We start from the raw sequence: 16,636 nt of genomic DNA, 5'->3' as shown, positions 1-16,636 counted from the left end.
GCCCGTGAGCCATGGCCGCTGAGCCTGCGCGTCCGGAGCCTGTGCTCCGCAACGGGAGAGGCCACGACAGTGGGAGGCCCGCGTACCACAAAAAAAAAATAAAATAAAAATAAAAATAAAAATAAAAATAAATAAATTCTCCCCAGGCCATTCTTCAGGTGTTCAAGTCAGCTAACACCGTCTTCAACCTTCCAGGTTAAACACTCCTCAGATGACAGGGCGCCCTCACCAACGCGAAGGCTCTCCTGGCACATGCCCCAGTTTTTCTCTGTGTTCTAGCACAGGGCCCTCGCTCCTTTCAGGACTTTGTCCAGTTGTTCATCTTCTTGACAAAGCCTTCTCTATTTAATACTGCAACTCTGCCTCTGACAAGTTCCCATCCTGTTTTGTGTTTCTACACAGCACTTATAACTATTCAATAAGTTTTTTTAATATAATTTCTTTCCACTAGAAAGTAAGCTCCATGAGGGCACTGGGTTTATTCACCCCTGTATTTCCAGGGCAAACCAATATTTAATGAATGAATGCATGAAGTGATTCATCAATGAATTTGCCACATAAGTAAAATCTCACCATTAATGTGAAGAAAAGGACAGCAATTCCAGTTACAGAAGCAACGCTGCTATTAATGCGGTAGGAAAGGCCACACACCTTAAGATGGCCTGCTTAGACGCTCAATGGCGCTCCTCTTGCACTTACTTTCAGCTACGATGTTAAAGATACTAAACTGAGTCTCCCTCGGGTGTTTGTGAAGCTGGTTTTATGGATTCAAACCGAGGAATTTACATGATTCTTTTCTGAATTTCATCTGCAGCCCACTGTTTTAGTATGCTCAGTTATTTTCGGACCTTTAGTGACTAGGTGGTGTTAAACACTATCCTTTTCCAGTGCGGACTGCTTAGTCCAGTGCATGGATTGCCCTAAGCTGTTTCTGCTTCTCAGGGTTTTTTCTATCCTTCTGCTTTGAAATTCATAAACCATCTAAAACCTATTCATTTCCTCACAACTCCCTTGGCAATGTGATAGTGGTGGCAGAGAAACCAGAACCGGGAGAGCAAAGGAGCAAGCACTAATGCACAAGCCATGCATACATCAGAGCAGCTTGGATACCTGAAATATGCCTAAGTGTGTCTCTAGAAAACTTAACAGCAACTATTATTTGTGTCATGCTTTAAAATTCACAATTATTTTCATTTACGCTATTTCTGATTACAACTGTTATGATGCATCCTTCTGCGAAAATGAACTGACCCTCTGCGACAGAAGAGGTTCTTAAGCTGGAAGGTCCATCAGAATCAGCTAGAAGATTGTTAAAAACAGACTTTTGGGTCCTCCAGAGTTCCTGACTCCACGGGTCTGCAGTGGGGTCTAAGAATGTGCAGTTCCAACAAGTCCAGGTGATGCTGACGGTCTGAGGACCACTGTTCCGAGACGCTCTGCCCTGGGGCAAGGATAGGAACGTGCAGGCCATCTGATGGAAAGGCTTGGTGTTCTTTTCAACAGGCAACTGGGCTTCCTAGGCCGGAACTTTTAAAACAAACTGCTATTATTAAGAGAATTAGAAAAATTACTTTTTGCCCCTTTCCAACTTCAGAGGAAAGGAAGGCTCTATAAAACCCCTCTGACTGAAGTTTTTACACAAGAGAACTACCAATTCCAGAATCGGTACCTCCTAAATGGAAGTATCCTTTCCTAGAGCTTGACTGTCCTTCTTCACTCACCCAGACACACCCTACCCACACCCTCCCCTGCCCGCACTCCTCTTTCATAATTATTTATTTTGAGATCTCAGGCGTTACTGCTTTAACCATCCTGCTGCTACAGCACTTTCAACACCTCTAGCTGGGATTTTTCTTCCAAGGCCCCATCCCTCAAGTCCTCAACATGAGACTTACCTAAACACTTTCTCCTTTACTTAAAAAGTGGCTTTCCAAGCTACGTGTAGTGTAGTGGTTAAGACCAGGAGCTGTGGAACCAGCCCAAGTTCAAATACAGGCTTTGCCACATACTGGCTGTTTAACTTTGGGCAAGTTACTTAGCCTGGCTGGGTCTCAGTTTCCTCATCTAAAGAACGGGGGTACTAATAACATCTACCTCAGAGATGCTGTTAGGACTAAGTGGCTTTCCACTGTTAAGTGCATATAACAGTGCCCTGGTATATTGCAGCTGTTAAGTGCATATAACAGTGACCTGGTATATTGCAGCTGTTAAGTGCATATAACAGGTGCCCTGGTATATTGCAGCTTTTTAAGTGCATATAACAGTGCCCTGGTATACTGCAGCTGTTAAGTGCATATAACAGGTGCCCTGGTATATTGCAGCTGTTAAGTGCATATAACAGGTATATGGCAGCTGTTATTTTTCACAGCCACCTCACTGCCACCTTCACAATCATCAGCTTCACTCAGGCTGCTACACATTGGAGAGAAAAAAATCATACAACTTTGTAATTGGAGATACGGGTCCAAAATAGTAACATTAAATTTCACATAATAGTAAATTACAATTAATGTGAATTGTCTTGTTAATAAATTACAACAACTAAGTACTGCCGTTTCCTATACTGTTCCAAGTATCTCATTTAATTAGCACAGACCTATACTTTCAGCTGTGTAATGAACAGCACCTATAAGTTCTTTGGGTTCCTCAAATTCAGCATACTAAAAATTTGAACTCCCCCTCCACCCTAAACTTGCTTCATCTAACTGTATTTTCTTCCTCAATGAATGACATCATCACCTCCTACTGGCCCAGGTCAGAAACCAAGGAGTCCTCCTTGACTCTTTTTCTCAACTCCTTCTGACCCATACCCTTTTCTTCTGTATCCACTATGTACTGCTAAACTGAAGATGAAAGCTACAGGTATAGGCAAGTTTTCAAACCACTGTGACTGTGGTCAGTAAGAAATGAAGTAGAAAATTCCTATCAGAAAATGAGATCAAAGAACATTATCCTGGACATGACCCACCTTCTATTCATCTCACCCAATTCACCTGTCACTGTTTTCGTTCATATTTTCATCTTATCAACTCCTGGATTATTGCAACTACCCACAAAATTCCCGGTCTTCATTTTCCTAAACCAAAATTCTACATGACACTCAAAACTTCTTTAAAAAACACTTGTTATTCACTGTTCCCTCCATGAGAATGCCCTCTGTCCCAATCCAGTAGTTCCATTTCAAATGTTATTTTCTTATTTAAGTGTTCCTTGCCTTTCCAGTTGAAATCCACTCCTTCATACTCCCAGAAGCCTTTAACAATTCCTCTCCATGAAATGTAACCCTTTATAACTTGATGTTTAGATTTTTACCTATATTTTTCAGGAAAGTGAAAACAAGTAAATCTGAAGGAATCAGAGGATAAAAACTAGAACTTGACTAATGTAAAGACTCTTTGGAAGAGCCCTATGGCAGTGGTTCTCAATCTTGTCTGCACAGTGGAAACACCTGGGTACCAGTTACCTGGGCCCCACCCCAGAGGTCTTGGGTGCAGCAAGGCCATTGAGCGTTTTCAAAGCCCTTCAGGTGATTCTGACATGCAGCCAACGCTGAGAAGTACTGCTCTATGGGGAATATAAAAAAGAGTTGAGATTAATAAAGGATTCTTAAATAGAAGTAAAGATCTGGTGGAAACCAGTAGAGATGACTCAGGGTAGGCAAATGGTACTGCAGAAAAAAAGTCTTGAAGTCAAGGAATTCAGTAGCACTTCGTAGATAGAGTAGGACTAATATGGCTTACAACTGGTTGGAGGCTGAAGTTGGAGAAGATGAGATGGGCTTGGAAAGGATGGTTAAGGGAAACTAGGCGTGGAATGAGAACAAAGAGCAAGTGGTGGAAATGAGGTCAAGTGAATTCAGAGAAGCAATTCTGAAAAAGGCGCTTTAAGTTGGGAGGTTTTCAAAGACGACAGAACTTCTGTGGCAGCAACGAATGTTACAGATATAGGGAAGTTTCCAAATCAGGGTTACCCTGCTTATCAACAGTGATGAGGAAAATTCTTATCAGCAGCTGAAGTCAAAGAACACATATCTTGGAGGTCTGACAAAGATGACAGCATAGTTGCAGAGAGAGGTGTTATAAGCTGTGGTGTAGTTAATTAAAAAAAAAAAGGGACTTTTTTTTTTTTTTAATATTTCTCCTGCTCAGTATTTTCTGAGCCTCCTGAATTTAGGGGTTGGTGTGTGTCATTACATTTGGAAAATTCTCAGCCATTATTATTATTTTTGTGTGTGTGTGTGTGTGTGTGTGTGTGTGTGTGGTAGGCCATGGCTCACGGGCCCAGCCGCTCCGCGGCATGTGGGATCTTCCCAGACCGGGGCACGAACCCGTGTCCCCTGCATCGGCAGGCGGACTCTCAACCACTGCGCCACCAGGGAAGCCCCAGGGACGTTTTTTGGAGAGACTGTGATGGAATAACTCTAACGTAACACCTGTGCCCAGGGACCAGATCATCTCTCCAACTTAAAGTACATTACCCACCCCCCCAGAAAAAGTTCTTACAGTTTAGAAAACCAGGTATGTATCTTAAGATATTTCTGTATCAGTAACTGTAATAAGCCATAATCCTTACTTTTCATTACTAAGCACTAAACAGCTTTTAAAATGAAGTACAAAACCAAATAAATTATAAAACAAACAAACAAACAAAAAAACCCCAGTGCTCACAGTAAATGATGGAGCGAGAACATGGAGTTGCCATTAAATGGACTCCTTCGCAGTTTCAACGTGTGAAGGCTTCCTCTGTACTTCAATGTGTCTTCAAATTCTGATCCTTTCTCCCACTTGATTCCTGCATGTTGCTTCAAAAACCAGTGAGTTTTGCAGAAGGAGAAAACACTTTAACTGTATATACTGAGCTTAAATACCATCAGAAATGCCAGATCCTGGCTCACTAAATGCTTTGAAATACATTATTGTAAATATTATGGCTGACCAACATCTCCACAGGACAACTGCGTTATAACAATTCTATAACAAGAGACAGGAATACAATCAGTGTAGTGTCATATAATACGAGGAATTTTATAGGTAAATTCACCTATGGCATCGCCCAATCAGTGGTCAAGTGCTTCAGAATCATTTTCACTTCAGTAGATAATAAATCCAATTTATCCCAGTCATAAGGAAAAAAGTTTAACTTTTATAAGGAGTATCAAACCCCTACCTAGCGAGGTAAGCAGGGGGAATCAATTACCAGAGAAATGCAAAAATATATACAAAGGAGAAATGCAAGGGAAATCCATTATGACACTGGTATTGGGGGCAAAATAATTCGTATTATAGCCCCACGCCATTATGGCAAAATACATTTGCATCACTAGGTACAGAAGAAAATGGTGTAGCCCACAAAATAGGTAAAAATCTATTACAATGAATAATACCTAACATTTGACATACCAGTGCTATTTCCAGGTTCTAGTTATTAAACCCAGAGTGAAACTGGTTTACTGATCTGTTTACAGCATTCTAAAGACAAGGATTAAAACTGCTGTTTTGTTCTGACATAAGAAACAGCTATGGAAAGAATTTAGTCCACTGCCTGCTACATGGTAGGCACTCAGCAATGACAGTTCCCAAGCTCACTGATGTGACCTTTCCTTCCCCATTTCAAACACAGATTCTAACTATCCTTTAAAGAACATCTGTTGAAAATTCTCAAATCAAGACCACAAGCACACTGTGTTAAATGTTTGATGTTCACATTAACAAGAGACATTACATGCGAATTTCTTACACATGAGGGTAAGTCAGGTCTAAGATTGACAATGATGAACAAAGTGGAAGAAAAGGAGGGAAGAAGAGAAAGGAGAAAGCAACGAGAGTGCAGAGGAAGGATGCAAAGAACAATGTTGGTGTCAGTGTGAAGAGCAAATAACAAATTCCTCAAGTGTTAGGTCTATCACAGAACACGTACCCCACGTGAATCTGCTGAAAGTACACAGAACTATAATAACCTGAGAACCCTGGTCTTGGGGACTGCCAGCATTACCAGATGCATTCATTTCCATTGCTCCAATGATTCCAGCAGGTAACCAGAGAAAGTCAGTCTAGCCACCCCTATAAGCTGCCAGTCCCTCGTGGCAGAGGAGCCAACAGTGGCCAGTCTGAGAATGACAGCTGATTCTGGCTTAGGAATCCTACCAGAAGTGGCTCCCATGGGGTCCTCAGTGTCCTGTCTCTTCAGTGTGATCTGTGGACCTTCAGGAAAGGACTCTACTCTGAAGATAAACTCAGAAAGACACGTGAAACAGTGTTCCTGCTAAATCCTTCAGCAGCCTTGGTGCTATACAAGTCCTTCAAAGAGCAGCTCTTGGGATTAATTTCATCAAAACACCTCTCCATGGTTGGGTATTAAAAAAAAAAAAAGCCTGTATGTACCAAGCAAGGCATCACCCCCATCTGGCCATCTGCCTAGTTTGTGCTGTGTCTCAGTTCTCCCTGGCCTTCGAGGAATGTCCTTCCTCCTTTAAATAGTCTTCTTTGGCATTGCAGTTAGAATCAACTACTGCCCCCCTGCCAGTCTCTGGATTCCAGTATTGTTAGCACCGAGCAACTCACGAAATTCCTCTTAATAAAGCTCTCTCTAGGGTTGCACAAGAAATCAAATCCCTGTGTCAGCCCTGGAGAGTTCAAAGCCCTTTGTTAAAATTATACATGCTAAATTGTAATACTGAGTTCCGGGCTAAAAATTGTAATTTTCTATTTTTTCAAAGCGATTTGGGATGAAAATTTTCAGGAGTATGTTCCCATTATTTTGTATGACTGGAATAAAACTGTCCAGTTTTTCAGATTAACACATAATAGTTACATTATTTAAAAGATAATAATTATTCATTTACTCAAATATTTGAGGGTCTGGCACTGTGCTGCATCCTGAGAATACAGTGAACAAAACAAACAATCCCAATATGTCATAATAACTTCTACATTGTGGTACTTACCTACAAAATAATATGACATAGTTAAAGTGTCTTATTTAATTGCTAGGGAGCAGGGTGGGACACATGGGAAATAAATACACTATTACTAAATATAGGAATTCTTCATTTAAGTCTTTCTATACATTATGAACATGTAACAATTATGATAAGCAATACTGGGCACTGAAATATCTCCTATTCACAGTGCTAGTATTTTACCTTTAAAATTTCTATCATTATATATACACAGATCACATAAGATGTACTCATGGCTGAACAGAACTATTTGTCAAAATACTATAATTCTATACAGCAAAATTTTCATGCCAAGAATGAAGAAAACACAGCACAATGACTTCAAAATTAGTATACTGTACTATAAATATCAAAAGATAAATTTTATTCTTCCTAGTATATAAAAGGTAATTTATGTTTTTCAAACTTCATTGATAGTTTCTGTAATATAAGGAATGTGTAAATATGTTAACAATTTTCTTACCAAAATAAAGCCATGTATATATATACACACACACACAAACTTAGGGAATAAAGTTGGTCCTTGGTTGGGAATTCCCTGACGGTCCAGAGGTTAAGACCTGGCACCTTTCACTGCGGGGGTCTGGGTTCGATCCCTGGTCGGGGAACTAAGACCCTGCAAGCACGTTTTTGGCACGTTGAGGCCAAAAAAATAAAAAGCAAAGTTCGTCCTTGGTTTAACATTCATGTGCATACAGAAATAAACATATATACTCACAGGAGTAACACACACTGACCAAAAGTTACATTTAGCAAAGGTGAAAAATGGGGAAAAAAAATCCTGCTAGTACTTTTTTTCTGTCTCTGAGACTTGACAAAGAATGTAGAAAACTACCGAAGTAACAAAACAAAAGACACAAAAACCACACTTCAGACAAACTGCTTGTTAGTACTTAGGACCTGATTTCACAGACAGGTTTAATCCACTTCCTCAAAGGTCATGCTGTCAAGGTGGAGGATGAACGTCTGCTGCTACTGAATTAGACGGGCCATCGTTCTGAGAAGTAGGGTACTCCTCCTCCTCCACGTGGGTCGTCACTTTATTTGACCTTCCTGCAGGAGGAAGTTCATTATTTGTGCCCTCTTCACGAGGTGATAGGATACCAGGCAATTCATTCAACGTTAGAACTTGCAAAGATTCTGTTTCATCTTCAACATCCACCTGAATCCCCAAAGCTTTAAGAATGTCACATTTGCACATGGGGCATGTCCCATGGGCTAGAATCCAGGGGTCAATGCAGTTCTTGTGGAAAAAATGTTTACAAGTCAGAATACGAACTGTATCATTAGGCTTATAGAGTTCAAAGCAAACTACACAGCTATCTCCATTTGGACTTACTTCCTTGTCCCCCTCTTTAAGTACCTGAAGTTGAAGCTGGTCACATGCTTTCTTGAGATCAGTTGTTAACCGCTGCCATCTCCTGCTCTGAATCCTTGCTACCCAAAGTCTTCGAATATGATAAAAGATGAAATACGCAAGTGTAGCGGTTGTGACGATCACAAAAGAGACAAAATACTGATTCATCCAGATGATGTGTTTTCTTCCCACCTCAATCATGACTGTAACGTGAACTCCCTTCTGAATTAAATGCAAAATCTCCATGCCTTTCAAGTTACCAATCATCACCACAACGACGTCTTCAAACGCCTGATGAGACATGGGAAAAACCTGATTGCCACTTCCTGGAAAGTTATAGATGATCACTCCGCTGGCTCCCTTCTCCACGGCCACCTTGATCTTCTGCGTGAAGGTACAGCCTCCCCGTTCAACAAGTGCGAGCCATGTCTCCGAGTTCTTAGATCTGCTGAAACTGGTACTGGGGTTACATGCATTTTGCGTTTTTCCCTCTGGAGGCACGATAACTCCCGCCACTCTCTTCAGAGCAGAGCTTCTTCCAAACACTCCAGTCTCCCCCAACTCTGACAACATGCGATTCCCAACGTGAAATGATATGTTCATGTAAGCAGTCCAAACAGCGCTGGCTCTGCAACAGTGCTGGCTAAGCAGCCAAAGGAAACTGAATTGCATGAGCCAGGAAGAGGCAGTGTTGTTTCTCCAAGTGCCAATCCTGAGTAGACGCATCTCTCTCTTAGGGACTGAAGGACTAAGCCAACAAAAAGATGTGGCTTCCACATCTGCTGACAATCAACATAAAATATTAAAATGAAAAAAACCTTCTGGGTGAAAACAAGTTCCACTGTCTTCCAGCATGTTTTCTTAAGAAATTCTTAAAGATGTCTTATGAGTTTCAGATGTTTTTTTTGAGAGAGAAAAACTTTAGATTGAAAAAAAAAAAAACCCCAGTCTCACTACTGTAACTCTACATACTGCTTACTGCTGGGTGGCATGATTATGACATAAAAGACAACACGGCCAATTAGGTAAGAGCTTAGAGCATGCTGTACATTTACTGGCTTGACTGTTTCAAATGTTGTTATGGGTAATTTCAGTGTTGTTACAGGATGGATTCAATCCTTGGGCTACTACTACATGTAATGTTACCTGGTATCACGTTAAACTAAAGAATATTAAAAATTATATAATGTATGCATTTTAAAACCTGAATGCATATGCAAGAAAGGCCATATGATTAACACTCTCCTTCAACAATCAGTGATGTAAACATCTGTATCAAAATGGCAAGTTTTAAAACCATGAATGATAATTAAAAATTAGCACTATGACCAGATATGGGATAAAAGTGGTAAGTAACACTGTTTTTAACTCACATTTGGTCACAGTGCAAATTTATCTATCATGTAAATTTTTGAACTGAATTTATTTAATAAAGCTTGCTCAGAAATTTGTTGGACAGGTTTGGTTTTAACTTTTTAAAGTAGGGCATCCCGTTAAGCTACTTCAGCCTCACTACCCTCACTCTTAACATTGATTAATGTTAAGGATGTAGGGATGACAGCAGTAAAGACAGAAGAGACTAATCTCATTTCTCTGCAGACCTTGACATCTGTTAGTAATCTCACAATATTCTGAGGGAAGAGGAGAACGGGTGTAGGGGAAAAGATTAAATATAGCAATATTAGTTTAGCACAATTTACTTTGAACAAAAATGTAGCTATAGATTTTAAAAAGAAAAAGTTCAAGGTCCTCACTTAAATTTAACCACTGACAGCAGCGATTGTTAAAGGTCATAGATGCTTTTAACAAAATGTTTGCCAAAATCAACAAACATCGTTGGTGGAAGACCCCGCATACGCTGTCAGTTCTGCCTATATGCTTGCTACACTTCAGCCAATGGCACAATATGACTTCAAAGCCAAAGAATGACATGTGAACTAACAAATACGGGCAGTCACTGGCACTGCCATACACTTTCTCAGGGGTGTCTCTCAGTGGTTCTTATTCACCAGCTAGGAAACCAAAGCCAAGGATTTTGACCTTGGACATAAATGTCTCTGACCTCTATGCATAGGGTACTAAGAGACACTGTACGTTGGGTCTCACCAGGACTACGGGAGCTAGTGTATTCTTATGAAATATCAGTCAACAATGTGACAGCTCAAAGTAGAAAAGAGGAAGGAGAAATGGTCCCTAAAGGCCCAACAAAAAGTGGCATTAAAGAAAAGAACACGGATGTGAGACCTTCGGCTCACAGTGGTCGATTCTCTTTCCCAAAGACTATTAATCTGATTTCTACACACCCACTCTTTAAAAAAAGACAGGCACACAGTGTGTTGACTCATAAATTGCCATTTGAGTTGGACATCAATGCTTTAGCATATTATCCAGAGAGATTTTCATCAAAACAACAAAACCCACATCTTCAGGCCTCTCATTGTTATACAGGTGTTTATCTACCAGAAAAAAGGAAGAGGAAAAATAAGGCAAGAGATAACAATTTGGAAAGGCAAATGAACAAAATTGCAGTTCTGCTCTAGGTCTATATTATCAAAATGTCCCAGATAGAGACATATCACCATCTTAAGAGGAGCATTTACTAGAGTCAATTCTAGAAGGAAAATTTGCAACCATAGCCGATTCACTGTGCTAGGATTTAAAGGGCTCTGGCAAACAAAGGTGATTTTTTTTTTTTTATAATGCTGCCCTAAATTAGGCCTATAGTAATTTAAAATATTTTTAGATACATAACCAGAAGTGCTACCATCTAAAATAATTATTTGGAACACATTACCTACCCAGTCAATAGCTCTGGCAACCTGATTTTCTGTGTATTAATAAAATTAACCACTTAAATCAAGATCTAAACCTATAATGAAGTTTACTGAACAGAAGTATTATTAGATATCAAAAATTAAACATATGGAAGCAAAGTATAAAAATTAGTATAAAGAAACTTTAAAATATTATGACTAATTCTCTGTGGCATCAATATCACAATCATTGTAATGTATTTGGAACACATTACCTACCCAGTCAATAGCTCTGGCAACCTGATTTTCTGTGTATTAATAAAATTAACCACTTAAATCAAGATCTAAACCTATAATGAAGTTTACTGAACAGAAGTATTATTAGATATCAAAAATTAAACGTATGGAAGCAAAGTATAAAAATTAGTATAAAGAAACTTTAAAATATTATGACTAATTCTGTGGCATCAATATCACAATCATTGTAATGTGAAAATCAACACTAATTTGCTTTTAATGTATACTAATGTCCTTATTTGGATAAAGGCAAAAATGTATAACAAAACACTAGAAAAACAGCAAGTTCAAATAGATGGACACGATATGGAGTTTTATTTTTAAAGCACACAAATGTCACCCTCTTTAGTACTTGTGTAGACAAGCTGCAGTTGAATTTTCTCTCTACATAAAGTGCTAAAAGAGAATTCATCTCAATTGTAACCTTTGGTAAGACTCAGTTACATCTTCAGGAGGTTCTCTGGGTTTCTTAAGTTTTCAGAATGTCACACTTGCAGATGGGGCATGTCCTATGGGCTAAAAGCCAGGGGTCGATGCATGCCTTATGGAAAAAATGTTTGCAAGTTAAAATACGTACTACATCTTGAGGCTTGTATATGTCAAAGCAAACAACACAATTGTTTTCATCTGGATCTAGTTCCTTATCCCCTTCTTTGAGCACTTGCAGTCGAAGCTGTCCAATAGCTTTGTTCACATCTGCCTTTATCTGTCTTCGCCTCCTGGTGGAAGAATCGGGCACTCGAGGTCTCCGGGCACAGTACAGGAACAGGCAGGCCACTGTGGCAGCCAGAAAGGTGAACAGAGATATGACATAATGGCTCAGCCAGGGCATGTGCATTCTCCCCACTTCAATGATGATCGTCACATAGACTCCTTTCTGGATCAAGTGCAAAAGTTCCAGGCCTTTCAGGTTGCCTATCATCACTGCAACTATATTTTCCGTTCCCTGGTGAGACATGGGAAAGACTCTGTTGCCCGTACCTGGATAGTTATAGACGATCACCCCATTTGCTCCCTTCTCTGCTGCCACGTTGATTTTGTGTGTGAAAGTACAGCCTCCCCGTTCAATGAGGGCCAGCCAAGAGTCTGCTCGTTCAGGCCTGCTGAAATTGGTCATAGGATTACAAGCGTTCTGATTCCATCCTTCAGGAAGTACCACCACACCAGACACCCTTTCCAGAGGAGAATGATTCCCGAACACCCCACTCTCTCCTAATTCTGATATAATCTGATTTCCCACCTGAAACGTTATATTCAGGTGGGCTGTCCAAATGGCTTTTCCTTTTGTGTCAGGAAGGCTAAGTAGTAGAAAGATGCTAAGCCTCAACAGTCGAGATGAAACAGAACTATGAACTGAAGGAGTAATTCTAAGTAGGCTCATTCCTCCATTTGCCTATTAATTGACAAACATGAAGAAAAAAAAAATCCGTTGTAAAAGAAAGTAAAGAAGCTATCTTCAAGTGTTGGCAGTCGATAATTAAAGCACATAAATGGAAAAGGTCTGCGTGGATCAAAGATATCTTGCTCCTTCCAGCATTTTTATTTTTGGTAGATTATCTTTCTCGTAAGGAAACAGAATAACAAGATTTGTTATTAGTACAATGTTATTTCAAGAAAATTGTGACTTCCTAATGGGGAAATTGTGACATCAGAGGTAGTTAAGCCAATCCAAGAGTTTATATTAGTGCACTGCATACTGAAATCCTATTGGCCAAAAAGCTAGGCAGCAATAACTCACGATATGTACTAATCTGAATAAACTCTAAAGCAAAAAAAAATAATTTTTTTAAATACCTTGAGTTTCTTTTCTACTTCTGGATAGGCTGAAAAGCTGCCTAAACACTTTTTGCTCATTGTTTTCCTATCTATAAGGCAAAGGAGAAATCATTCATGTATGAGTGTATGTCCCTGTCCAGTCACCAGTTCTCAGATATGGTTCTGTGCTACCCAATATGCCATTCTATGGGAAGCAGGAACAAATCATTCCCTCTCTCTTCCAACATTAAATGCTTATCCCAGGCCTAAAGATTCAACATGAGGGTAATGTAATATAAACTTATACTGTTAGTCTGATATATTGCCATCTTGCAAGGCGAATTCAACTTTATTCACTAAAATCACTACCAAGAACCTGTACTACGTGCTGGGCAAGTACTAAGTATGGGTCATATATTGGAGAAGACACATACACCTACTTTGTGGAGATTATCTGGTGAGGGCAGATTTTAAACAAAAACACAAATGTGTAACTGCAAGTTGGGATTAGAGCTCTGAAAGGAAAACAGAGTATCAAAAGAAAGAACAAATGTAAAGAGGACCCAAAATTTGATTCGAGGCCAGAGGGCCAGGGCATTGCTCTCTAAGAAAGTGATAGTCAGTCTGAGGCTGGAAAGATACATCAGAATTATCCAAGCAAAGTATGAGCTGAGAAGATTCTGGGCAGAGGAATCGGCAGTTTCAAGACCCTAAGATAGCAAGGAACATGGCAAGTTAAAGGATCTGAAGGAACATGAGTTTGGCAAGGCAAGAGAGGCAAACGTTAAGGTGATGAGGGAAGGCAAGGTCAACAGCAGTCAGAGGTTCAGGATCATGAACCATAGACTAAGGATTTTGGATTATGTCCCAAGGACCAGAGAAACACACTGAAGGGTTTCAACCTGGGGAGGTGACTTAAGTGTTTCAAAATGTTCACTTTTTTAGAAGTGCACTTTGGCTTCCTGAAGTGGAAAACGGATTGGAGGAAGAGGAGAACAAATTGATGAGATGAGTGTCTTCTTTTAGGCAAAAGAAGACAGTGGCTAGGGCTCTTGAAATAGCAGTAAGGATGTAGAGAGAGACAAATCAAGTTACTTTAAAGGTTGAATTAACATACGTGGTAACCGGAAGGGTAGTAGTGGGCAGAGCAAAGGATGACCACAGCTATCACAAGTCACTACATTACTTAGTTGATGCAAACTGTAGAATCTTTACTGCTTTAAAGCTGCTTTAATGCTTGTTTGCGTTTATTTTAAACCTTCACCTGGCTTCACTCAAGGAGTCAATAAACTGGCAACACTCATTCAAACATTATTTACTATATACAGGACACATGCTATGCATGTACCAGGCATACTATAAAGCCCTGGGGATGGAGAAAGAAAAGACAGCCTCCATTTGCTTGTCTGTGAAATAGACAGCAACATTTAAATCAGAGGCATGTTAAGAATTCTGTCATTTCCACAAAAGGAATTACTGTACTCCCTGGTCTGTAATATTTTAGTTAACATTTGCTGTTAAAGATAAAATTGGAACCAATCAACTTGCCCCATGCACAGAATTGTATGCAGGCAACATTTCAGTTCACATCTGAACTGTCTTTACATGTAGACTTTTCCCAAGTTCAAACAGAGTGTGAAATCCTGGCTTATTTATTAGGAAAGTGAAGCCTTACCACAAAGACAGTTATCATCATCATATCAGAGGCTGTTTGTTAAATATACGATTATTTAACATTTGAAGATAGAATTACATTAGTTTTTAAATCCTAACTTTGCTTTTTTAGTTTGCTGATTTTCAAGGTTGAAGGAGTTTAAGCAGTAACTATATGTTAGCTCAAAACATCTCAAATCTAAAGGTTCTTCATATGGTTGAAAAGACCAGTTTGAAAAACTTAGTAATTCATTGTATTTTCTCACCATATGAGGAAGCAGTTAAGGCAATGGCAGTTAGAACTTCCCCCCTTCTCTTTTGCCTGAGTCTTAGGACAAACGCACCTACAAAAAACAATCCTTTATCTCTAATGCAGTGGTTCTCAAGTGGGGGATACTTTTACCTCCCAAGAAATATCTGGCTATTTCTGGAGACATTTTTGATTGTCACAATGGGGGAGTACTACTGGCATCTAGTGGGTAGAGGTAAGGGATACTGATAAATACTCTATAATGCACGAAACAGCCCTGTGCAATAAGTAATTTTCTGACCCAAAATGTCGATAATAGCCTTGGGAGGGAGGAATCATCCCCAAACTCACTTGTCCCTGAGAAATGAGGCCTGAGCTCTTATCACAAAGTTTATAATTGGCAAAACATCCATCAAGGAGGACTCCTCAACCAGTCTCCGCTTCCTGTTTTCTTTGAAATAGAAACAGTGGACACCTGCACAAGTGCCTATTAGTCCATGAAGCCTGATTAAAAATTGCATCCATTTGATCAGGACCAGATCCAAGAGTCTTCTGTGCTGGGGCCAGGATGTCTGAACAGGAAAGGAGTGAAGTGTGCAGGGGGGGTGGGAGGAGGAGTGGAAAATGGATAACTGATGTTAGTCTAATCTGTGACTCTTAGACCATTTACTCAATATACAGACTTTCTATCTGTTTAACAGCCAAGTATTGAAGAAGTTTTCATTAGCCTACCTGCCAGGTTCAACCAAAGGAGACTGAAATATACTAAGGTTGGCTGATCACATTCAAAAATCCCTGCCTGTTCCACCTCGCCACTCTGCCTCTTTAAGGACAGTATGTTGATTTTTGTCTTATACAGGCTCATTTCATTATCCCCCCAAGGTGGCTACTGCTGTTCCAGGCAGACCACATTCAGAAGCACAAAGAGACTTTTCTTCTCCCATCTCTCTATATAAGAGCAAGGCAATTTTCTTTTCCAGAAACCGACTAGACTTCCTTCAATGTCTCTCCGGCTAGCAGTGCTTTAGAGACCCAAGCTTAATGGAACCCCTGGAAATCAGAGTAGAATTATCATGATCAGCTAAGGTTAACCACGATTTATCCTGCTATGGAAAACCCCTTCCCTGACTGAGCACATGGCAGGAGGGAACATGAAGGTAATCAGTGCCCCGCCCACAAAGGGAAAAGGTATGAACTGGAAGGTGAGTAGGTAAACAAAGTTCCTGAGGTTTACCCAAAGGAATGATACTTAAATAACCATCAACCACAACAAACACATAACATTCACTATACACAAGGTACTGATATGAGCCGGAGCCTATGTGACCAGGGACACAGCACGGCCCTGCTCTCAGGGGTCATCATCTAGGTAGAAGAAGAGAGTTATACACCAATTAGGTACACGCACATATATATCTTAACTTCTAGGTTCTAATTAAAATTCAATTAGGTTATCAATTTCATTAACTTGGCAGGGTGCAGGGGGCGGGAATCAGCTGATCTCTATCCCTCCGCTATTCATCAACCTCTATTAAGAACGCTCAAACAGAGTCCGCCTGCCGATGCAGGGGACACGGGTTCGTGCCCCGGTCCGGGAAGATCCCACACGCCGC

The 16,636-nt window shown here is 40.1% G+C and overlaps 3 protein-coding genes across 19 annotated transcripts in view; all 3 read right to left on the bottom strand.

The window, feature by feature from the left end:
* The window catches only part of CADPS2 (calcium dependent secretion activator 2), a 552,734-nt gene that overhangs the window by 364,214 nt on the left and 171,884 nt on the right, over positions 1-16,636 (bottom strand). Inside the window, exon 1 of one of the 16 annotated variants that reach the window (XM_055084860.1) lies at positions 1,252-1,272. The exons of the other annotated variants lie outside the window; for them this stretch is intronic. The gene's annotated coding sequence lies outside the window, so the exon portion shown is untranslated. Of the gene's footprint in view, positions 1-1,251; positions 1,273-16,636 lie in introns of those variants that run through there. 16 annotated transcript variants of the gene reach the window in all.
* Positions 7,905-9,041, bottom strand: RNF133 (ring finger protein 133). Its single transcript, XM_007130533.2, has one exon. The coding sequence runs from the start codon at positions 9,039-9,041 to the stop codon at positions 7,905-7,907; it is 1,137 nt and encodes a 378-aa protein (XP_007130595.2).
* Positions 11,652-16,636, bottom strand: part of RNF148 (ring finger protein 148) — a 31,854-nt gene continuing 26,869 nt past the window's right edge. Inside the window, exon 2 of one of the 2 annotated variants that reach the window (XM_007130531.3) lies at positions 11,652-12,922. In XM_007130531.3, coding sequence (XP_007130593.2) covers positions 11,835-12,746 — 912 coding nt within the window. In that variant the 5' untranslated portion in view covers positions 12,747-12,922 and the 3' untranslated portion in view covers positions 11,652-11,834. Of the gene's footprint in view, positions 12,927-16,636 lie in introns of both variants that reach the window. The other variant, XM_028489824.1, reaches the window with a different exon arrangement.

This window comes from Physeter macrocephalus, chromosome 5 (assembly GCF_002837175.3).
Source record: "Physeter macrocephalus isolate SW-GA chromosome 5, ASM283717v5, whole genome shotgun sequence".
Taxonomy (NCBI): domain Eukaryota; kingdom Metazoa; phylum Chordata; class Mammalia; order Artiodactyla; family Physeteridae; genus Physeter; species Physeter macrocephalus.
Note: the sequence above shows the minus strand (reverse complement) of the source record. Positions and strands in the feature narration are given on the sequence as shown.